The 25,004-nt window shown below is 36.2% G+C and overlaps 1 protein-coding gene across 4 annotated transcripts in view; it reads right to left on the minus strand.

The window, feature by feature from the left end:
* Window positions 1-757: 757 nt before the first annotated feature.
* LOC150110596 (rab11 family-interacting protein 4A-like) overlaps window positions 758-25,004 on the minus strand; it is a 249,791-nt gene continuing 225,544 nt past the window's right edge. For all 4 annotated transcript variants that reach the window (XM_090395061.1, XM_090395062.1, XM_090395063.1 and 1 more), the window contains 3 exons: window positions 12,536-12,682; window positions 4,901-5,041; window positions 758-1,684 (listed from right to left, as the gene is read on the minus strand). In XM_090395061.1, the coding sequence (XP_090251187.1) occupies window positions 1,568-1,684; window positions 4,901-5,041; window positions 12,536-12,682 (405 nt within the window). In that variant the 3' untranslated portion in view covers window positions 758-1,567. The remainder of the gene's footprint in view (window positions 1,685-4,900; window positions 5,042-12,535; window positions 12,683-25,004) is intronic.

Raw genomic sequence — 25,004 nt, forward strand, 5'->3', positions numbered from 1 at the left:
AGCATCCAGGAATGCGTTAGCAGAGCTAATCTCAGGTGATATGGTCACTTAAATAGAATGGGAGAGGAAAGATTAGCAAAACAAGTGTTCTCTGCCAGGTTGGCAGGAAAACGACCCAGAGGAAGACCAAGATATAGGTGGATTGATACGGTACAAAGTGCCTTAGACGATAGAAATATAAGATCTGATAATGTTGGAGTCTTGACAAGTAACAGACTGATTTGGAGGAAAATTGTAGATAGGAAGTTAGTAATGATGTAATTTTTTCATATAGTACTGTCATATCCTGTACACCCCTTGAGGGTACATGGCAGGAATTTGATTATGTGAATTTTTTTTCGAACAGCACTCTTGCTGTGAGGTTTTGAAAATGAATTCCAAAAAATTCAAAGCAATAAAAAAATAAATAGTGCTTTAATAGTTGTCTACTTTTAATTTGATTTTGACAAAGTTAATAATTGCTTTCCTTCAGAGTAATAAAAATTTTAGCTATTTTTTTTTGGTAGCCTGATCAAGTCATGTTTAGTCCTGAAAGGAGTATGGTTATTCCAAATTATCTTGCTCCTTAATTTGTAGATTATACTAAATATGTACAGGTTAAACTTTCATTGATTAATAAAAAGAACCATGTGAATCAACATTCCCTACTTGATAACAAGTGAAGAATTTGTGTTGTGTAACATTACTATAGAAATTTTCTCCATCTGAATTTGGGATAATTAGCAGAATGGAAGTCAGTCACTCAGAAAGACACCTATTACTTTGTAAAATATTTAACAATTTTATTTATCTGAAAATACACAATTAACACTCTTCAAACTTTTTTTTTCTTAATTTAGTAGTATGATCACTTGAGTAATTACAGTTGGTTGGCTGAAATTACATATTTGGATAGTAGATAAAAGTTGAAAATGAATGATTTACTTACACAAAATGAAATGCATTTGTACCAATGATACCAGTTAAGTCAAGAAATCAATATATATGCATTGGCTCAGTTACAAAATTTCATCAAGAATAATTCACATTGGCATGATTTAGTTTAACATTTTGAAAATGGTGAAATATCTACTTTAGAAGCTGTTACTCCCAAAGGAAGAAAGAAAGCAAGTAGTTATTAAAATTTGATCTTTTATGTTTAAGGCACACTGATACTTGAACAGCACTGGAAACTTCAGATGTTTACACAGTAAACAATTTTACTGAGTTCTGAGCAGATGGCAAATTATTCAGGTCAATTTTTTTTTTTTTAATCAAAACAGAACTCAAATAGATTTAAGTCACACAGGCATTCTGATTAAATCTATTCTATAAATAAAAAAAAAATTGCAGCACACTTGAATGAACCAATAACATTTTCTTTCCAAGGAAGAAAATGTAAATTTACCAGATGGCTGCAGAAAATTAATCATTCCTTTAAGTGATCTACACTATGCTTATTCACTGAAGGCACAGTTTTCAATCAGTTAATTAACATAATTTAATGCCCATTCTTCCTCACAGGTTTCATTTATGTGCTGTTTAGCTGCTTCAGTTTTGTTGAGAACAAGAAGTCCATGTTTCACTGTCAGGTTTTCACTTCTAACAGTTGGGGATGATTCTCTAGGATATTTAACAGTATGCTATCAATATAGTGCTTCAGTTTATCATTTACATCTTGTAATTCCTGAAGAGTTTTTGTGGCCTGAAAGAAAAAATAATTCTAAACTTAAGGATTTTTTTAATTTAAATAAGTTATCAAAAATATTTCATAATTTTATTATTTAACATTAGGAAGTCAAAAATAATCTGAATGAGAGATAGTTAATAAGGTAATATATCTTGTTTTTACTTGTATATGGAAATCCCTTCTACATTGATTTAAACTTAGTTTGGGTCACTGATGAGATCCCCAAAGGTTGAAACTGGTGTGGGTAGTGATGTTTTTTTGCATTATGGTACCTGATATAAAATAGATATACATGTAGATTAAGTCCATGAAGTTGCTTTTAATCAACTTCACATTGGCATGATCGAGTTCATTGGTTTCTTGTCAAGTATAATATACATTGTAACCAATTGGAAACAGTTTCCACAACTATCCTTTGTCTTATGTGGTATTATAGTTGGCAATGAAACAAATGAATTTAACAAGAACAAGTTATTTGTTGTGTATAATGGTAGTTTATTTTTTTGTAACAGTGGTGATTACTTGCAGGTCATGCAAAAATAAAAAGGTTTCAGAATTCTTGAAATTTCTCAATTACACTGCAAACAGGAGAGGCATAATTATAAGAGAGGGTAAGATAAATAGTGCCACCTCTTGGCATACATTGAAATTACTTCACCTTTCAAAATCAGCAGCAAGGCCCATCCTTTAAAGTATCTTCATACAAACTAACTTTTAACAGGTAAATAAACTTTATTAAATGGATAAGAATCCTATATTATTATATAGCCAGTAAGTGAAACTCAAGATCGATAACTACGATATCGAATATCAAGAATAGTGAGGGAGCCTGCTCCACCTTTGCTTCGAATTGCCTTCGCCGATAGTTTTTCGAGGTTGAAACTCATAGATCGTAGTTATCGATCTTGAGTTTCACTTACTGGCTATATAATAATATAGGATTCTTATCCATTTAATATCTATTCAATTGCCAGAAAACTAGCCTTTTGGCTTTTTATTTTAATTACAAAATACAAGCACATCTTTATGGCATTCGTATAGTGAAGGTATGCAAGTTCTTTTCACTAAGCTTTGATATTTTCCAGGTCTACCTACTCACTGATGAGACCTCAAAAAAGGTTGAAACCGGTCTGGGTAGTGACCTCCCCTCATAATGTAACGACAGTATTACATCTCCTAGGAGCTGTGTTTTACATTATGAGAGAATATTAAGAATAGTGAGGGAGCTTGCTCCACCTTTGCTTCGAATTGCCTTCGCCGATAGTTTTTCGACGTTGAAACTCATAGATCGTAGTTAACGATCTTGAGTTTCACTTGCTGGCTATATAATAATATAGGATTCTTATCCATTTAATATCTATTCAATTGCCAGAAAACTACCTTTTGGCTTTTTATTTTAATTAGGTAAATAAACTGTCAATAAATCATCTTTAATAAATTCATTGGCAGCAGTCCAGTGAATAAGATTTTTTTTTTTAAAATATGCTACAAAAATAAGGTAATATATTTTATTTAAATGCATATAAAACAAATCTATATATTCACTTGTCTCTGATAACTTGTCCAGTAAGTTGATTTCTGGAGCCCTGCCTAGACTACTGTATACAGATCTGGGTAACAAAGATAATTTCAGGGCTCTGAAATCTGAGTTAGAGGATAAGTTTTGGGAGTATAAACTGCAGAGCCTGATACATAACTGATTGAGAGGAGCTTACAATATAGTGTGGGGATTTTTGAAATCTAATTTGAGTGGTTAAACTGTGCACCATTTGCTTGGGAATGTCAGTTCAGTCCTGCGTGATAAGAGGAATTTTTTAGTGATTTTTTTTTTTTTTTTTTCAATCCCAGGAAAGCTGTCAGCCACATATTAGAGACAGATTTTTTTCTTCCTTTGCCTCTTGCAAATGACAATACATGAGATTCTCTATTCTGTGTATTGTCATTTGCAATCCCAACTGCCTTGAAGACAGTTCTAACTACACTATACGATAGCATCTTGTCTCTAGTTGTATGTAGCTGAATGATTTATTAGCTTTTTAGTTAATATCACAGATTCATATCTGGGATATTATAAAATTAAGAGAGAAAATTTAAAAAGAATTTTATTTACAAACAATTAATATTAGTGTAAATGTTTCTGTTCTGCAACCACTATATACAAATTTCAATTATAAATAAAAACTCATCTCCTAAAGAGCCCACAAACTTAACATCAGACTTAAAGAAAATAAACACCACACCAAATTTCCTGTCTCTTCTCTTCAAGATCATAGGATTCAGTGAGAATACACAAATTTCAAAATTATAAAGTAGTTTCTTCTGTTCTCAATAATGGCCATTAAAATATAACTACTTAGTCTCATACATGTATTTTCTTGAAATACAAAGATAATTTTAAAGTTCCTTTTACCTTGTAGAAACTTCTTTTCTTATCCTTAAAGACAAAAAACATTTCTCTCTTTCAGATTTACAGCATATTGAAGTGATATATAGTTTCCTCCTTAAGAGAAACAGCTTATATCACATCTTAATTTCCTTTGAAAGAAATTCATCCATTAATTTTGAGATAACAGTTTCCCTCATAACACTTTTTGGCTTAAGAATTTCTGAAAACAGTTTCTCTCTCTCGCACTTCCAACTTTTCAAAATGTCTTCTCTATTCTAAGCAGTAGCTGTTCTATTCTTCTCTCTAATTCAACTTCCTCTTTGGAAGCACAAACTTTGTGCAAGCATACTACTAACTAGTATGGCAATATAAAATAAAACAATAAGTTACTCTTTCCTTTTTATTTATTCATTCAAAATCAGCTGCTGCTAAAAAAAAATTTTTTTTAAAAAATGTAAGAATCTGATATAGCTAAAGAGCACATATACAATAGTAAGGATGCTTGATGAGAGGACATAAGATAACTTGATATGAATTAAAATGTAATTCACGAAAAACTTCATATGGATTTTACTTACATGATTTATTAGCATAGAATGAATTTGTTAATAAATTAAGTAAAATCTATAGAGTTTAATGAAGGACATAAGATGCTTAAAAAAAGCTATTGGAGACTGATAGCACTACTAAAAAGCAAAGAAATTAATTGAAATATGTAATGCTGCCTAGCAAAATTGAATTCTCAAATAGTAGGCCAATCATAAGTAGTAGTATCAATTTATGTCAGTTAGAAATTTAATGTTCATAATTATAAGCACTGACAAAAGAAAAACTCATTTACCAACCTCATCTTTTGAAAGTGTAGCAAATTCTTCTGCCAGTGAAGTAGCACTCTGTTCACGAATGAGTGAGCATCCTTCCTGAAGGCGAGAACCGAGTAGCTGAGCTTGCAGTTCTTCATTGCTTTCTTTAAGCATTTGATTTTCCTGTATAGGGTAATTTAATCAATATTAATTTGACATAAAAAAAAATTGATGCAACATTACTGTTAATATACTTGCAATAAATGCAAACAAGCTGTGTTGAATGGACATAATTATAGTGTGAGAAATAACACAAAATATTAAAGAATATAATCTTCATTATAGTAAGATACACAATACCTGGGCTATTTAGGGATATGGCTGCACATTGTGCTTTTCCTATGTTTGTTCCACATTCTATAACATTAGGAAAAAAACACTTTAGCTCCTAATATTAGTCATTTGTTTACAGACAACTGGGGACACAGCCAGGTGTTGTGGAATACTGAGATTATCATTTTTGGCATAAATTAATTTTCATCATAAGTTTAGTTTAATCCTTTATCCAAGTGTGAGCAAGCAAAGTTTGCGCCTGAAAGTATCTTCAGGACTGGGGTAAGGTAGTGCAACACCAGGCAACTCGTTGCAAAGGTGGAGAAAGCTTCCATCACTCCTATCTCAGTATCTCCCATAATGCAAAGCACATCTCCTTGCAGATATGCATAATGCTATGCATTAAGGCAAGGGCCACTACCCATACCGGTTTCGACCTTTATTGAGGTCTCGTCAGTGGGAGCCAGGCCCAGTAGTGGAGATACAAAAGCAGAGGCAATGAGAGGTCATCCCAACCCATAGGAATTGCCAAAGGGTGTGCAACCTTATTATTAAATTACTCCGGATTCAGAGAAAGATGTTGAGAGTTTATTTTTCACTTGGTTAGACTATAATAAGTTTAGTTTAATCCTTTATCCAAGTGTGAGCAAACAAAGTTTGCGCCTGAAAGTATCTTCAGGACTGGGGTAGGGTATAGCATTACACATCTGCAAGGAGATGTGCTTTGCATTATGGGAGATACTGAGATAGGAGTGATGGAATCTTTCTCCACCTTTGCAACGAGTTGCCTGCTGTTGCACTACCTTACACCAGTCCTGAAGATACTTTCAGGCGCAAACTTTGTTTGCTCACACTTGGATAAAGGATTAAACTAAACTTATTATAGTCTAACCAAGTGAAAAATAAACTCTCAACATCTTAATTTTCATCCTTAATTGTGAAAATCATCTTCTAGTCTGCAAGGCAATTTTGGCATTGTTGCACATACCTTGTATGTGTTCATATCCAATATGAAATAAATATTGCTTTTTTTTTTTTTCTTTATACAATATCCAATATTGTATTCTTTGATGTTTGCACATTTAAGAAATTTGAAATGTCTACAAAAACACTCTGCTTCCAAACCTCAAATACCTCCTAACATGGTAATAAACCTATCTTCCCTTATCCTGAAGCAATTACGCGCTCGTGACCATAACTTCACAATAGCACCAAAGAAAATTCCTGCAGGTGAAATAATGATACAAGTAGAACAAGGTATCCACAGCCTTCCCAACCATATAGCCAATAACCTCAGGCTGGATGTTCTCACCCAAGCTAAACCACCAAAAAGCAACCTGCCAAAAATAATAATAATAACTACCAAACCATATCCTTAACACTTTCTTAGCCAATGGCTACAACCCCCAAAAAATATTAAAATCATGTAACCACAACCCCCTTCAAAGCAGAGATTACTCAAAATCTATCACCATTCCATATATCTGGGGTGACTCTGAAAAATTAACAAAAATCCTAAAGAAATATGGCCTTACAACCAGTTACAGACCAAATAAGAAACTGGCATTTCTTATCTGCTCCACCCAACCTAGACCCTAGATGGTGAACCTACGGCATGCATGCCAGAGGTGTCATGTCCGAGAATTTTGCTGGCACATCAACAATTTACAGGTGATATCCTTTATATGCTTATAAATTATTCAAATTTTTTTTAATTGTTACGATATGTACAAATGAAATTTTGTTTGACACGAGAGAGCACAAGAAAGACATGCATATGATTGGTGCAGTATTAACAAATGATCATACAACCCAAAGACAACCGACAATTGTTTAGTTGAAATGCTATTCTCTTCAATCAAATTTCATAACATCTGAAAGTGACATAACAACATTCACTATATATTTGTTAGTTTTAACACATTCACGATGGGGTGTTGTTTATTGTTCCAATGGAACTTCTCATGACTGGAAGGGTTCAACTCACACACAGTTTCAACCAAAGGTTGAAACTTTGTGTGAGTTGAGCCCGCCGGTCATGTAATTGAAAAATTGGACAATAGTTTTTTAGTTAGATACTATGTTTCCGATGCAACATATGGTTTTGCTTGAGTCGATACAGCATAGTTTCTGTGAGAGGGGACATGTGATTCATTAGTAAGGTCGTTTTTATTGCAGCTGTCTGTAATTGCACTATTTGTTGAGAAATATATTACACAGACTGCAAAAGGCTAATAAAAAAATAAAAACTACTTGTTTTTCTTGCATCTGCAGTGTAATGGCTGCTGGGAAGGGCATGTTGTTAACCGCGGGGAGTGAGTTACTATTGCCTCGATGTGAACATGTTTAAACATTTTTTGTATGCAAAGTATATACAAAGCTTTTTAATGTCTTTTTTTGCAAAGTAAAATCAGGGGTGCAAGTTATATTCAAATAAATATGCTAAGCGTTTCACTGATAAGTTGACATTCTTTGCTGCTTCCCCCTGCTAAGCTGACTTCTATGGTGAGTTACAATGCATAAATATTTTTCTCACTACTGTTTTTTTTTTTCAAACCAACATCATTCAAATCAATTTCACACTGAATAATATAAATATAAATAAAAAATATTATTTATAAAATTATAAATAATCATTTATAAAATATTATAAATAAATAAAGTTGAAAAATTAATAGAAAATTAATCTCCCTATTAAAAACTGCAGCCTGTGTAGCTCAGTGGATGTGGCATTTGCCAACCACGGCGCTTGGCTGCATGAAAGAAGACTTGGTTTCGAGTCTAGTCGGCGACTAGAGGAAATTTTTCTAAGCCTTTTTTCGACCAGTTCCCGAGTTAGTCGATCTCTGGCACGGGCAAGCAGGTTTTTCCTCCTGGAAACTCTGGTTTTTCGTCCTGTAAACTCAAGAAAATCGACCGTAGAACCCACATTATTTCAGACATTAAATATATTGTGTTAGGGTTACGGACCACGAGATGGCAGCACATTTGAGCCGTCTCTCTTCACTGAGTACCACTTAATTAGTGATAGCTTTGAGCCATCTATCTCTGATTGGTACCAGTGGAGATTGAACTGCCCACTCAGTCTCCAAAAGTTAGATAGGGCTAAATGGCCTCGCCTACTCCCCGTATATGGGAATAAAAAGGCATTAGCTGAATTTTTTTTTTATGATTAAAAACTGCCTGGTACGTCAGCAATTATTTTGGTAAATTTTGGACACGTTTACATAAAAAGGTTCGCCACCACTGCCCTAGACCTACCAGGAGTATACCAGGTCCCTTGCAGTTGCAAACTGTCATACTACAGCCAAAATCAGGATATCCGAACACGGGTTACATCCAGTTCCGCCAATACAGCCACTCAGGACTTGCTGACCATGCTTTGGACACCTACTACAGGATACACTGGAAGAAGGCCACTCTATTTTTCTTGTCTTATCAGATGTCATCTTCCAGGAGGTTGACTACCATGAGCTTCCACCATGTATGGCTTCTCTTTTGAATTCTTCATAGGACAAAAAGGTCCAGTCCTTAATATTCCCCATCCAATCTGTGCTTTGCCTTTCTCTTTTTTCCTTGTATCATTCCTTCTAGAAGTGTTTTTTTTGTAGGGATTCATGCCTTAGTATGTGACCAAGATAGGTGGTTTTCTTTTTCTTAATGATTTTCAACAGATTCCTATCTTCTCCAATCATCTCTAATATTTCTAAATTAGTTTTTTTGATCGTGCATGGGACTAAGAATTCTTCTGAGGATTCACATTGCAAAGGCTTTTAGTTTATTTTCATAATATTTTGATGTTATCCAGGTTTCTGCTCCATACGTGGCATTTAGACAGCCTAATTCTTGTTTTTGTGTGTGAATTTCCCCCTTGAGGTCAGAATGTTTTTCATGCTAATGAAGGTTGATCTAGTAATTTCTCTTCTTAATATTTCCTTATCACACTTTCCATTCTCTGTAATTAGTTCACCCAAATATATATAACTCTCTACTTGATCTAAAGTATTTTCTCTGATCTTAATATTTATATTGGGTATTTTCCCTTTTTCTCTTGTTACCAGCATGGTTTTGGTTCTTTTGTAGTTGAAATTAAGTCCATATTTTTCACTTAGCTTCAGCATCTCTTCTAGTAGGTTTTGAAGATCTTTTTTTATTTTCAGCTAGCAGTACTGTATCATCTGCATATCTTAAGTTGTTTACATTCCTGTTTCCTATGCTGATTCCTTTAAATTTTTCTAATTGCTGGAAGATATTTTCAGTATAGAGGTTAAACAATATACACCCCTGTCCATAAACTGAACTTTTGATAGAAAATAAAACACAGGCCAATTATAATTATTCAAATAATTGATCTCAATCAATATACTCTCCCTCAGCTTTGATACAGCATTTGACATGGTCAATTAATTCGTTAAATGAGTTTTTTATAATTGGTTTTTAGGATACTGTTGAGGGTCGAGGTTACTGCTGCTTGAACGTTTTCAATGGTGTCGTATAGCTTTCCTTTCATCGGCAAATAAAGTCGGGGGAAGAGAAAGAAGTCACAGTGTGATCAATCAGGTGAATACGGTGAGTGATCCAAAACACACAAACTTGGTTTTTGCTCAAAGGCTGTCTCAGAATGTTCGAACGATGAGATGGTGCAATATCGTGCAAAGTGACCAGCTGCCTGCATCACAATATTCATGCCATACACGAAGAATTCTCGCTATCAATTGCTTAGAGATAAAACTCACCATTGACCATTTGGAACAAATTCTTTGTGGATAATGCGCTTGGAATCATAGAAACAAATCAGCATTGTCTTTACTTTTGACTTCTCCAAGCAACTTTTTTTTCGGATGCCCCTCTTCTGGTGGTCTCCACTCAGCACTCTGGTGCTTTGTTTTGGGCTCATACTCAAAACACCATGTTTCATCACCAGTAACGATTGTTTCAAGGAAGTTTGAGTCCTTATGAGTGGTTTTAATGAGGGCCTTACAATGCTCAATTCAATACTTTTTTGGTCGTTGGTCAACTTGTGGGGAACAAATCGCGAATTCAACTTACGAAGGCCCAAACTCTCAGTCAAAATGTTGTGCACAGTTGATTTTGGAATCCCCAATTTATCTTCAATCAATCTCATGGACGATTTCGGGTTTTCTTTGATGAAATCACACACTTTTTTGGATGTTAACTTCACTAAGTCCAGTTTTTGGACGGCCCAGCTTTTTGTCGTCCTCAAGCGTCTCGCGACCACTTTGAAATCGCTCAAACCATTCGTAAACTTGAGTGCAGGATAAGCATTCATCACCGTATGCTTTTTGAAGCATTTGATGCATTTCGGTAAAACTTTACCAAGTTTAACACAAAAGTCAATCACAGCTCTTTGTTTGAAACTCATTTTCTAACCGTTCGTCAAAACACACTGTCATTCTTGGCACTATAACTCAGCTTCTAATGAAATAAATGTCATAAACAGTTGACACAATACTAATGAAGGTTGCTGCTTTCAACAACAAGTGGCGCCACTAGTTTCTTTTCGAAAATATATTCTTTTTGGACAGAGGATGTAGGAGAAAGAACACAGCCTTGTCTGACACCCTTCTTTACTGGGAATTCCTCCGAGATTTCTCCTGATATTTTTTATTGAGGCAGTTTGCTCCCAATATAGATTTATCAGTTATCTGGTATCTTTACCATCTACTCCTAAATTTCTGATGCATTTGATTAATTGTTCATGTTGTATACTTTCAAAAGGCCTTTGTGTAGCCAATAAAACATAAGTAGACTTTTTTCTGCTTCTCCAGATATCTTTCTATAATAGTTCTAATGTTGAAGAGTCCTTCTCTAGTTCCTTTATTTTCCTGGAAACCAGATTGTGTTTCATTAATTTCCATTTTGATTTTATGTTTATTTCTTTCTAGGATGATATATAACATAACTGTTGCTATCTGACTGATCAGACCGATTGTTCTGTACTCTTCACATTTGATTGTCTTTGATTTTTTAGGTATTGGTAGGAACGTTGAGTGCTTAAAATCTTTTAGCAGGTGTCCAGTTTCGTATATTTTGTTACATATGTCAGTCAGACTGCCCCAAATTTGGGGAGCATACATTTAAGATCGTCAACCACAGCCAAGACAATCCAATTTAGCCCACTAGGGGGCACTGCTTAGGACTCCAGACCTAAACTTCTGTTGCCTTTATTCAGCCTCATATGCGCAGTGTTAGTGCCTGCATGTACTATCATTGTTTTTTGAGATCCCTGATGATGGCAATGTAACATTGCCAAAATATAGGAAGGTATTAATTAATTTTTTTAATAATTAATATTCTAGTATATGTTGTTGTCATTTCCTGAAAAATTAAAAGCTGTGTGTAACCAATGTATAAGCTTATTTACATTATAACCAGTCTTATCCATGCCAGATTTCAGCCATGGTTTTTCAACACTAGACTTTGTCCTCTCCATTACATCTATCCTATATATATTTTTTCCAATCAAGATTTTTCCCCAGACAATTATTCACTTTGCATTCCAGGCCATCCAGGTTACTATGCATCCCCTCTCCCTATGTTAGATCTCCTATCCCCCCTCCTCCATTTTCCTTTTCTTCTGCAAGCAAATGCAATTTGTTATAAGGATCAACATTGCTTTGTTTAAAAGAAAGATAAGAATCTGTATATTAATTGAATTTTTGAAGTGAGTGGGAGGAACTCTTTAATGCAATATATCTTAAGTTAATTTTTCTCAGAGTTCAAACAGATAAGCATAATTAAATTTTGAACCATCTAAATAACGACTGCCTTCTACTAGTCAATAAGGAAGACAAACCCAGTCTTCTTGTGTATGTGTATACACACACACACATATACACACAAGAAGACTGGTTTTGAAATAAAATGTTACTACTCAACACAATTACTTTTCCTGGTATATCTACATCCCTTCACTCAGCACAAGTTTTTCTCCCATATAAATACTAGACTATTTTTTTTTTTTTAATTTAGGTCAAAATTGCTTTAAAGCAAAGATTAATATTTAAATTTTGTGCATAACACTTATGGTACATCTCATGAGTATTTACTTATCAATTAAAATACTGTTCTTACTTTTTCTCCTTCTCCACATTTTGTTACCTTAATTCATATTTCATAACATCCTTGTAAAAACTAACATTATGAGAATTTTCATAACAGTTTTCACAAAAAATTATTTCCATAAAACCTGGGTTCTGTTGAAGATTCAATTAGGATAAATTTTTTGGAAAAAAAAAAAAAAGATTACACCTCAGTCATTCTCACACAATTCACAAAAAATAAATGCATCACTGCTTCAAATTGCAAAGCATATTTACTTACTTTTTTCACCCTTTGTAATTCCCTTTCAAGTTCCCTGTATTGTGCTGGTAACTCTAAAAGACTCGGACTTCGGGCTCTGTTTATAGTCTCTGTTTCTTGGCGATAACATCTCAGCTCATCTAACTCATGTTGAAGATTTGTAATGACCTGAAGAAAAGGCAAAATAACATATCAAGAGGTTCTGTAAATTCAGTTCTGATAGAGCATATTGAATATTAATAGTTATTTGATAACTACAAATATCTACTACTACTGTAGTTATAACTAATAACTACTGTAGTTATCAATTACTTGATAACTACTGTAGATAATAAGGGAGAGAACAGAAGGATAAAGTTATTAAGGGGAACCACTGGATGATCCAAAACTAAGATGAGTGTTCCTCAAGTGATGCCTAGGTGATCGTTGGGGTGGCATTGTCCTGCTCAAATAAACCATTGGCTGTAGGATGTACGAAGGCCATGAAAGTGTGTAGGTGATCAGTCAACACATTCTGGTAGCTTGTAGCATTTAAGGACCTCTACAGACATGCTAAGTGACCTAATGTATCACATGAGAGGGCTTCCCAAACCATCACAGAGCCACCGCCTCCTTGAACAGAGCTGACCTGGCATGATGCGGGCTCATGGCCTCGTGCTGTCGACACCACACCTGCACCCTCCTGTGAGCTTGGCACAACTGATAATGGGATTCATCAGACCATACGAATCTGGTCCACTCTGCAGAGGCCCAGGTTTGATGGTTCTGACACCAAGCAAGGCACAATGCCTGATGACATGCTGTCAACAATGGTACACTATTAGGGCGCTGGCCCATGGTATACAGGGTATGCTGTACCATTTGGACCTCTACATTGAAGCTGGATGCGATTTGTGCTCCCATTACCCTGCAGTTGGTCTGTACAAGCCTGGACAGTCTATGTCAACCCTGTCATCAATGGCATGTGGTCGGCCACCACTTTCTTGCTGGGCACTGTTATGTCTGTGGATGGTATACTCATGGTAGACCCTTGATACAGTTGCCCTTGAGAACCCTAGGGTTCCTACCACTTGGACGATAGAATGAACAATCTGTCTTGTGTCAATAATACATCCATGATCAAAGTCGCTGACATCACCACATTTACCATGTTTGTCAATTGTGATGCACTGTTGGGAAGCCCTGATGGCTGCCTATTTACAGTCTACATTTGGTTTGGGTACATTTCACTCTACATAGGGAGAATGCCAGTATCAACTCCTCATCATCCCTATCTCTGATGTTTTGCCCATTGAGTGTGCATCCCCTATGCAGAGTGAACAAGAAGAGAATTACCTGGATAATTCATTACCTGGACAAAGGCTTAAACAGCAAGAGAAATGCAAATTTCAACCATACAAAGATGACCATCATCAATTATGATGGATTTCGAAAAGTTACTATAAACACACTTGTCGATGTGCTTCCATATGCCCAGACATATCTGTGCCTGTTTCATTTTGGACAGTCAATATCCTGAAAAATTCAAGAAGCTGGACTTCAGAGCCAACACAATTTAGACAATAGTGCAGTAAATCAATGGATTTCGAGTGCCATAGAACAGGCTTTTGTCTCTCTCTCAGTGATGTTATGGGAGCATTTTAACTGATATTAGATCAGCTGAATGAAAACAATGACAATTTCATAACATTTGGATGTCACAGATTACATACATAAAACTTTTGTATGAAAGAAATGGGAAATGAAGTCAGAACTAATGTGGTAGAAGGCTGGCACAACAGATTTAATAAAACGAACAAAAAGGAGAGTGGCAATATTTTCATTGGTGGATGAAATACAGAAGGAGCAACACAACACTGAGGCTGCTGTACTTTAAGGTTAATACTGGCCAGAGAAACATGAAGTAGAATTACAAAAAGACTAACAAGAAATGAACCAAAAGAATGTAGTTGCATGTTATCAAGAATTCAAATATAGTCAAATTCCACTCTACCTAAAGAGTTTGGGGGGAGAGTCTTGTTTTATCTGCATATTAAGGTTTATTTTATGTTGTGATATTAATGATTTTAAACTTGGACCTAACCTGGACATTTTATAACTATTTAATTTTTTTTCATCAGAATAATTTTATTTGAAAGAAAGTCTTAAAACTTTCAACCCAGTTTGGTTTGCACATTAGTCCTGTTGCCTAATTGGCAATGAACTAAAATTGAAATCTGATTAAATTATTTTCTTTGTACTTCATGATAGCAGCTTCAATTATTGCCTCATTTTTTTTTTCATTATTCTTGCATTGTTAAAAGTGACCGTATGACTAGTCTCTTTTCTTAGATAGTAAGAAATAAAAAAAACGAGACTTTTTGTGGTTATGAGACCATAGGTTTTTTAATTAATACATAGATTAGTATAATCCCGCCTACTAGTTTCGCTAGTGACTGTCTAGCTTTGTCAAGGCTCAAACGGTACATACAAAAAAATATGAGAAAATACAGAAACGTTGCTAACTGTTAGGCAGTTAAGTTTGAACATATGCATGACAATGTGTGCATGTGTTGAGACGCTTCAGTCAGTATCATGGATACATGTCATATGCACATGCGTTACATGATTTTTCGTGTATTGTAGTTCCGTTAAACTGAGTGAGTTGATTGTTTTTCCATATATCTTTCAGTATGGCACCCTGATTTCTGTTGAGGTTGTTACCCGTTCTTAACACCACTGCCGCTTCTTTGAAAATTCTGTAACTGTAATCATCATCTAAATACGGCATAGAGCTATTTTCCAATCAATTGCATGGTTGGAAGTAGAAAAGTGATGTGCTAAGCCTGAGAAGACTGTCCTGTTGTGATTGACATCCCCAACATGCTCCTTCTGTCTGATTTCCAGGCTTCTTGAAGTTTGCCCAATATATGAAAGATCGCACGCACGTGGAATTCTATAAACACCTGGATATTTGAAATATGGTACACTGTCTTTAGGAGATCTTAATACTTGTCTGATATACTTGGCTTAAATATCACTCTGATGTTGTGAGATTTTAACATTCTCGCTAATCTTGAAGAGACTGAATCAACATAAGGGATGACTACTGTTGAAGCATACTGGGCGACTGTTCCTTGTTTTGGAGGTTGTCTTTATAAAGGAATTTGTTGATGATGTTTGTAGGAAAACCATTCTGCGATAGTGTTATAGCAATTTGAGAAAGTTCTGTCTGTACCTCTTCTTCGTCTGAAATAAACTTTTTGGCTCTGTTCCGTAACATGTGAATGATGCTATGTTTTTGTGATCTATGATGGTTAGAAGAATAATATAAATAAGTCCAGTATCTGTAGGTTTTCTGTATATGGAAAGTTTAAAATTATTCTCCTGCCTTTTCACCAGTATGTCTAGGAAGGAGAGTTCTGTTTTTTTTCAACTTCTAGAGTAAATTTAATTTTGTTATGAAGTGAGTTTATTCTCTCTAAAAACACCTGTAGGTTTTCCATGTTTTCATTCCAAATGATGAAATTATCATCAATGTATCTCCATCATATCGATGGTTTAGGTACGAATGAATTGAAAGGTGATAAATTTTTTATGAGAGAGGACTTGAAAGTATTGTTAAAGGTAGCGAAAGAAAAGAGTGACAGAGTTAGAATGGTGAGTCTGTTACCGCGGTATGACAGAGAGGAGTTTAGAAGGAGGGCCATAATCGCAAATGATATTATGCGCAGGTTATGCGGACGGTGTGGTGTGGAATTTGTGGACGTATGGAATGAGTTTGATGGGCGAAAGGACTTATACAAGATGGATGGCCTGCATTTGAATGGACTTGGTGTGCGGAGACTGGAAAAAGTGTTGCTGAATGAAGTGAAAATGGATGTGCAGAACCAGGGAAACTAGAACTACCAAGGAGGGGGGGGGAGTGGATATCCAGACATCAGTGAGACAGTTGAGTGTAAAAATGTATATAATGTACCTGAGCCAGCAATAAGGACAAAAAATGGGAATGGGATATTTAGAATAACACATCAAGATAGGGGTGGGACAAAGGGAACACTGCAATTCATGTATGCTAATGCCAGGAGTATTAGGAACAAGAAGGAAGAATTTTTGGCCTTGATTGGCTCTTCCCGGCCACAGGTTATTGGCATTAGTGAAACATGGCTGACGGAAGATGATATGGTTAGTGGGTTGGAATGTGTAGGTTATAGTATGTTTAGGAGGGACAGAGAGAATAAAATTGGGGGAGGGGTGTTATTGATGATAGCTGATGAACTGCAGCCAAGGAGAATTGAAGTATTGCAGGATAGTGAAAGGAGCTCATTTGAGGCTAATTGGTGTGAGATTGATACTGGCAGAATAAAATATACAGTTGGGTGCTGCTATAGACCAGGTGATGGAATAGATGGTGGAGATGGTATGCATAAACAAATTGATGAAATGAGTGGAAGGAGGGTAATTATTATGGGGGATTTCAACTATGGTAACATTGATTGGAAGGAGGAGAGGACACATGTGAGGAAGGAAATGGATTTTATTCAATTATTAAGGGATAACTATCTGAAACAGCATGTAATTGAAAATACTAGGGGTGTGAGAGTGCTTGACCTGGTAATAGTATCTGAGAATTTGACTGTAATGAATATGACCATGTTGCCACCTATTGGTGAAAGTGATCATAAGGTCTTGACCTGGGAGGTGGCTAAAGGTGTGAAATTTGTGATTAAGACAGGGTATATGTGGAATTACCGTGCTGGCAAGTATGACAAGCTTAGGAGATTGCTTGGATCAGTGCCATGGCAAGTACAACTGCAAGGGCTGGACGTCAATAGAGCATGGGAAGTGATCAAAGGGCATTTACAGGAGGTTATGGCTGATTGTATACCTAAGGTCCGAATAGTGAAACAAGGAGGGGTTAAATGGATGAATAACACCATTAAGCTTGAGCTGCAAAAAAAGAAACAACTATGGAGGGAATTTAAAGAAAGGGGTGACCTGCAGGCACATGAACGGTATAAAGTACAGGCCAGAAGGGTAACGAGTGTGGTAAAAACAGCAAAAGCCGATTATGAAAGGAAACTAGCTATACAAGCAAAAGAGAATCCCAAACAGTTCTTTCAATATGCTGCAAGCAAGAAAAAAACTGTACATGGCAAAATGATTTTAAGGAATGACGATGGTAAAGAGTTCACTGAACCAGTCGATATAGTGGAGTTACTGAGCGCGCACTTTGCAAAAGTATATCATCCAGGTGGTGACGTTGAAAAAATGAGGGAACCATTAGTTTATATGGGAATTGTGATGAATGAAGTGGAGGTGAATAGTCTATTACAGAACCTTAATGTGAATACATCTGTGGGATTGGATGGTATACCGGCACTGGTCTTGCATGAAGCGGCTAATGAATTATCAGTGCCCTTGACCATGTTGTTTAATCTGAGTCTCAGGTCTGGCTTAGTCCCGAAAGCGTGGAAAGAGGGGAAAATAGTTTCACTGCATAAAGGAGGATCCAAGACTATGGTTGCAAATTACCGACCGATCAGCATATCAGGAGTCGTTGTCAAGGTCTTGGAGAAAGTAGTCAAGGGAAAAATACAGGAATGGATTGATGAAAATGAGATACTGTACAGAGGACAGCATGGCTATGTGAAGGGTAGATCATGCCTCAGTAACTTGCTCAAGTTTTATAACAAGGTGATGGCTGAACTGGATAAGGGAAATGGGTTTACAGTGATACTGCTGGACCTGGCAAAGGCGTTTGACAGGATACCACATGGAATTCTAATCCGTAAACTACAACATATGGGAATGGATATAGGGTTGGTGAGATGGATAGCTGGGTGGTTGATGGAGAGATATCAAAGAGTAGTTTATTCAGGAGTAGAGTCCAAAAAACGGCCTGTGACTAGTGGTGTGCCACAGGGTTCTGTTCTTGGACCACTGCTGTTTAATCTGTTCATTAACGATATAGGGAAGGGTCTAAGTGGGACAGTTCATTTGTTCGCTGATGATGCAAAGTTGGGTAGGGCGATAGTGAATGCAGAAGATGTCAAAGTCTTGCAAGATGACTTAGATAGATTGGAGTTCTGGACTAAGGAGAATGGATGTCAATTTAATGTGACAAAATGTAAGGTTATGCATTTCGGAGTGAAAAGATTAGCAGCAGTATACCACATTGGTGGAACTGTACTCCAAGAGATTGATGAGGCCAGGGACTTGGGAGTGTTGGTGGATAGGTAGATGAAGTTTAGGGGGCACATTGCGAAAGTAAAATCAGCTCATCAACTCACTTGGTTGTTGAAAAATACCTTGACGAGCAGAGAAAAACAAGTTATTGTACCTCTGTACCGAGCCCTGATAAGACCTCATCTCGACTACTGTGCCCAGATTTGGTCACCTCGGTTCCTTCTTGATGGGGAGGAGGTTGAGAGGATCCAGAGGCGAGTGACTAAGATGATAGCAGGTCTGTGGAATGAACCATATGAGAACAGGTTGAAGATTTGTGGGTTGCAGAAACTAGTTGATAGGCGGAAAAGGGGAGACATGATTGAGACATTCAAATTGCTAAAAGGATTCTATAGGATTAATTCAGATGATATTTTTGAGATCAGGACTGGTGGTGGGAGAACTAGGGGACACCCATGGAAGCTGGGCAAGAGCGTGGTTAGCAGGGGTGTTAGAGCTGGGTTCTTTACTTTTAGAGTGGTAAATGAGTGGAATAAGCTGCCAGAGTCTGTTGTGGGTGCTATGACAGTGAGCGAGTTCAAGGCAAGGTATGATAGATACTGTGAGAATGTTGAACAGCTGTGTGAACATGATGTTTAGGGCCTCCCTCGATGAGTCTAAGGACTCCTGGAGTAGCCCGTGGTAATAATAATAATAATAATAATTTTGGTAAAATTTCATTTTCCAACTTTTCCATGAATAGGTCTGCACAAGATGGCGACAGTGGGCTACCCATTGCTAGGCCTTCAAATTGTTGGTAAACTGTGTTGTTTGCTTTGAAGAAATTTGATTTCAGGCAGTGATTTAACAACCGTGTAATGTCTGTAGGGAAGAGATCTTTAATAATGTTAATGACCTCCTCCACTGGAACATTCATAAATAAGGAAACTACATCCAGAAAATGAGGTACAGACAGAACTTTCTCAAATTGCTATAACACTATCACAGAATGGTTTTCCTAAAAACATCATCAACAAATTCCTTTATAAAGACAATCTCCAAAACAAGGAACAGTCACCCAGTTCTCAGATAAGTATTAAGATCTCCTAAAGACAGTGTATCATATTTCAAATATCCAGGTGTTTATAGAATTCCACGTGCGTGCGATCTTTCATATATTGGGCAAACTTCAAGAAGCCTGGAAATCAGACAGAAGGAGCATGTTGGGGATGTCAATCACAACAGGACAGTCTCCTCAGGCTTAGCACATCACTTTTCTACTTCCAACCATGCAATTGATTGGGAAAATAGCTCTATGCTGTATTTAGATGATGATTACAGTTACAGAATTTTCAAGGAAGCGGCATGGTATTAAGAACAGGTAACAACCTCAACAGAAATCAGGGCTCCATACTGAAAGATATATGGAAAAACTTAATCAACTCACTCAGTTTAACGGAACTACAATACGTGAAAAATCATGCAACGCATGTGCATACAACATGTATCCATGATACTGACTGAAGCTTCTCAACACATGCATGTATTTGTTCAAACTTAACTGCCTAACAGTTAGCAATGTTTCTGTATTCTCTCATTTTTTTTGTATGTACCATTCGAGCCTTGACAAAGCTAGACAGTCGCTAGCGAAACTAGTAGGTGGGATTATATTAATCTATGTATTAATTAAAAAACTTATGGTCTCATAACCACAAAAAATCTCATTTTTTTTAAGTATTTTATGACCAAATATGTATGATTTAAATAGTACAAAATATTAATCCTGCATATAAATAAAAATTGCAAAATCCATAATACATTAGCAATGTGTAAGCTAAATCACCAAGGAATGTCCAGATACATATCAAGAGTTAAGGCAAAAAGAATGATCACAAGGTGCTTGAATCTAGAATCAAAGATTCCTGCATACAAAATTCATTTTAATGTTAAGAAAACCTACAACTTTTTTTTGCACCAATTAGCTTGACTGTTTAAGAATGAGAGACACCAGAAACATCAGTTTTATTTATACCAGGTTATTAAATGATTATGATTATTATTATTTCATCACACCTCCAAAGGAATTCAAAAAGGGCTGAAATTGTCTGAAAATGAGGGTTCCCATACGAGAGGCAGTGTGATACAACCATATTTATTTAGGGTGGGTAAGAGATGCAGCAAATTTGAGGAAAATCCTCTCAAATTTAAATTTGCTTTTTCAATGGATCCTGTGATTGGGTATTCAGGACATGGCCTACTAATCCTGAGCAGCCATAGTTGTGGAACCAAATGTAGTGCTGAATTTCAGATATGCATGTTGGCTGTCCTGTCTGTCTTGACACAGTATGAATAGTTGCAGCTGCAGGATATCTATTACACTACAGGTAAATTCAGTGGTTGTAGACAGCCAATCTCCAATCCAATGCACTAGTCTAATGTCCAATTGTGTTATATATGTGATGAGGTATTGCCAAAAGTATTAGAAAGCACTTTGACTAAATGTTGGGCTAGTATGTAGCTAAGTGAGTCTATACCATCTACAACTGAGCATAATGGTACATCTTCTTTATGGACTTTTGGAAGGCCATAAAGAAGCCTATATGAACTTAGGAGTCTATCAGAATCCATATATCTGGTTCTGGTTCCACCACTATGGCTGCTCAGGATTAGCAGACCTTGCCCTGGATCCCCCCCCCCCCCCCCACCGCCCATCACAGGATCCATTGGAAAAAAAGCCACCTTACTCTACCCAAGCAAATTCAAATTTGAGAGGCTTTTCCTTGAATCTGCTGCAGTTCCTACCCAACCGAAACAAATATGGTTGCAAACTGTCTCTAATATGAAAAATCTTCATTGACAGACATTAAGCCCAGCAGCCAAGAACATCCAACCAAAAGTCAATACATGGCATAATTATAGGACTTTAGGCCAGCCTGTATCTTTCCTGTACCACTTGTTAGTGAAATGTGCCTGCATGCACATGTTTGATACCAATGTATTAATCTCTGAAGATTCCAATTAACTTTGGAAAAATATAAGAAGTAATAATTAAAGTTTTTCGTTATTATTTAGTCTGCACTATCAATTTCCTGGAACACAGTGCAAGTAGATGACTTGTTATATATAGAAAAAAAGAGATATCCTGACATAGTTGGGGGATTAAAAGGACAAAGCTCTTGAATTTCATAGAGCCTAACAATGGTTAATAGATTGGTTATGTTAATAGAATGGTTAATAACTCAGTCCAGATATTAACAAGGGTATGATAAAGCAATGTCCCAGAAAAAGGAAGAATAGCAAGTAGAATGCCATAGGGTTCTACTCTTAGATCACTTATTTACATATTATTGGTATTATGGATAACCAAAGGAATATATTCAGCTGCATGTAAATTGAAACTGCAAATACAATCCCCAGAGGATAATGATCATGTTGAAACAGACTGCCTTATAAGGATCAAGAAGTCATTTTGCCTCTTTTAGAACTTTATATGACCTTACCTAGATTGTGTGCAAGTATGGTCTGAGGTGATGTAGACACAGTGGAAACGGCAAAGGAGTGTGTTAAAAATATTATGATTGTGAAATGAAAATTATGAAGATAAATTAGGGATGTGTGGATTGTAGACACTAGCAAACAGGAGAAAGAGTGACATTATGATAGAGACCTGCAAACTTCTTTTAAAATGTCACAGTACCAGTATTTTTCATTTTACAGAGCTCAAGAATAGAATGAGATATGGTAATTCTGGTAGACAGGCTTATATGTTGGTTACTCATAACTATTATTATTCAGGAAATAACGTATACTACAATAGTAATTATAATAACTTTAATACTTTCCTATATTTCAGCAACTTTACATTGCCATCTGGGCAAATGAGGCTGAAGAAACGCAACAAAGTCAGGCCTGGAGTCCTAAATGGACTCTAGGCTTGCTTAAGAGACCTGACAAACTGACCTGAAGAATAATATGACAGGAAACTAATCATGAAATAGTTCCATTGATTTCTCATAATATCTGATAAAATACACATGTAATTTATTCTTAAAATAATTTCAGAATTAAATCTCTCTCAAAGTTTAATTTTTACATACAGGAAGTCTTCTGTTTACACAGATTTGAACTTGTGCAACCCAACATTTAATCATTTTCATTTTATTCTCATGCCCAACTTGATGTTACAATAAGGAACATTCAAGAAACTCATAAGTTGAGCAAGAGTAAGTCCAACTAATGACTCATCCCTCACAATGATGAGCATGTGATCTGCCCAACAGTCAGCTTCTTTGTCATTAGTTTCTCATGCTGAACTAAATGCGTCGTATGTTTCATTTATTGTGACTTCAGTTAGTGAAATGATATGATCAGTGCTACAGTGCCTCTGTAGCACAATTGGAAAAACAGCAGAACATTGCACCCTTCAACTGAAGAGACCTGGGTTCATCATGATGAGGGGAATCGTTATATGGGCTTTTTCAATTGAAGATGAGTTAACTGATCTCAAACGGAGGTAGCAGGGTTTTTCTCCCAGAAACTTGGGTTTTTCATCCTGAGTACAGACAAATTTACCTTCAGAACACATGCAATTTACAGACAAAAAGTATTGTTGCTGGTGATGATGGGCAGTATATGGCAGTGATGGTAATAGTGTCGAAGTAGGAGAATTAAGTAGTAGTGGAGAGGGCAAGATGTATTTAGCAAAGTAGAGTAGAGTGTCCTCCCATGATGAGTCCTTGGATTCCCTAGAGGGTCACATAATAATAATAATAATATCACTATTAAAATTCGCTAATAGTGAATTTTATTCAGTAATATGTGCATTAGATTAGTGAATGATAATATCGTAATATTTTTATTCATACACAGAGATTGAATTTGAAGCAAGTGATAATGTTATTGGCATTACAGAAAAACATGCTAGAAAGTGCATAAACATAACAAAGATACATTTACTTAATAATTATGTGATACAACTAAAGACCAAAAAAGTTAAGCAGTGGTGAAACTTATTCTCCTCAACTTCACATGGATTTTGAAGAAGTAAAAATATGGTTCTATTTATGGGAGAGAATCTCAGGAACACATCACAAATACTACAAAAGCAAACAACAGTTTGCTTTTTACAAAAAGACGGAAGATTTGTAAAAAAAAGTAACCTAATTAATGGTGTTTGTACAAAATAATTATATTTCAAACAGCACAAATAACTAATCTTTGTTAATTCAAGTAATTATAATAGATTTAGTTTAATCCTTTGTCCCAGTGAGAGCAAACAAAGTTTGCGCCTGAAAATATCTTCAGGACTAAATATAGTGTTGTACTATCTTATCCAGTAAGTAGTGCAACACCAAGGCAACTCGTGGCAAAGGTGGAGCAAGCTACCAGGCACTTCTAACCCAGTATCTCCCATAATGCAAAACACATTTCCTATGTGGATATGTATACTGTTATGCATTAAAGGGATTGGCCATCTACCCAGACTAGTTTCGACCTTTATTGAGGTCTCTTCAGTGGGAGCCAGGCCCAGAGCTGGAGATACCAGGCAGAAGCAGTAGCAAGTCATCTGTGCCTATGGGAGTTGCCAAAAGGTTTATCACCTTTTTTAAAAATTACTCTGGATTTAGAGAAAGATGTTGAAAATTTATTTATCACTAGGTTAGACTATAATAGATTTAGTTTAATCCTTTGTCCCAGTGAGAGCAAACAAAGTTTGCGCCTGAAAATATCTTCAGGACTAAATATAGTGTTGTACTATCTTATCCAGTAAGTAGTGCAACACCAAGGCAACTCGTGGCAAAGGTGGAGCAAGCTACCAGGCACTTCTAACCCAGTATCTCCCATAATGCAAAACACATTTCCTATGTGGATATGTATACTGTTATGCATTAAAGGGATTGGCCATCTACCCAGACTAGTTTCGACCTTTATTGAGGTCTCTTCAGTGGGAGCCAGGCCCAGAGCTGGAGATACCAGGCAGAAGCAGTAGCAAGTCATCTGTGCCTATGGGAGTTGCCAAAAGGTTTATCACCTTTTTTAAAAATTACTCTGGATTTAGAGAAAGATGTTGAAAATTTATTTATCACTAGGTTAGACTATAATAGATTTAGTTTAATCCTTTGTCCCAGTGAGAGCAAACAAAGTTTGCGCCTGAAAATATCTTCAGGACTAAATATAGTGTTGTACTATCTTATCCAGTAAGTAGTGCAACACCAAGGCAACTCGTGGCAAAGGTGGAGCAAGCTACCAGGCACTTCTAACCCAGTATCTCCCATAATGCAAAACACATTTCCTATGTGGATATGTATACTGTTATGCATTAAAGGGATTGGCCATCTACCCA

Source organism: Typopeltis vanoorti, chromosome 1 (genome assembly GCF_054136105.1).
Source record: "Typopeltis vanoorti isolate ZY-2024b chromosome 1, IOZ_Tvanoo_1.0, whole genome shotgun sequence".
Lineage (NCBI taxonomy): Eukaryota > Metazoa > Arthropoda > Arachnida > Uropygi > Thelyphonidae > Typopeltis > Typopeltis vanoorti.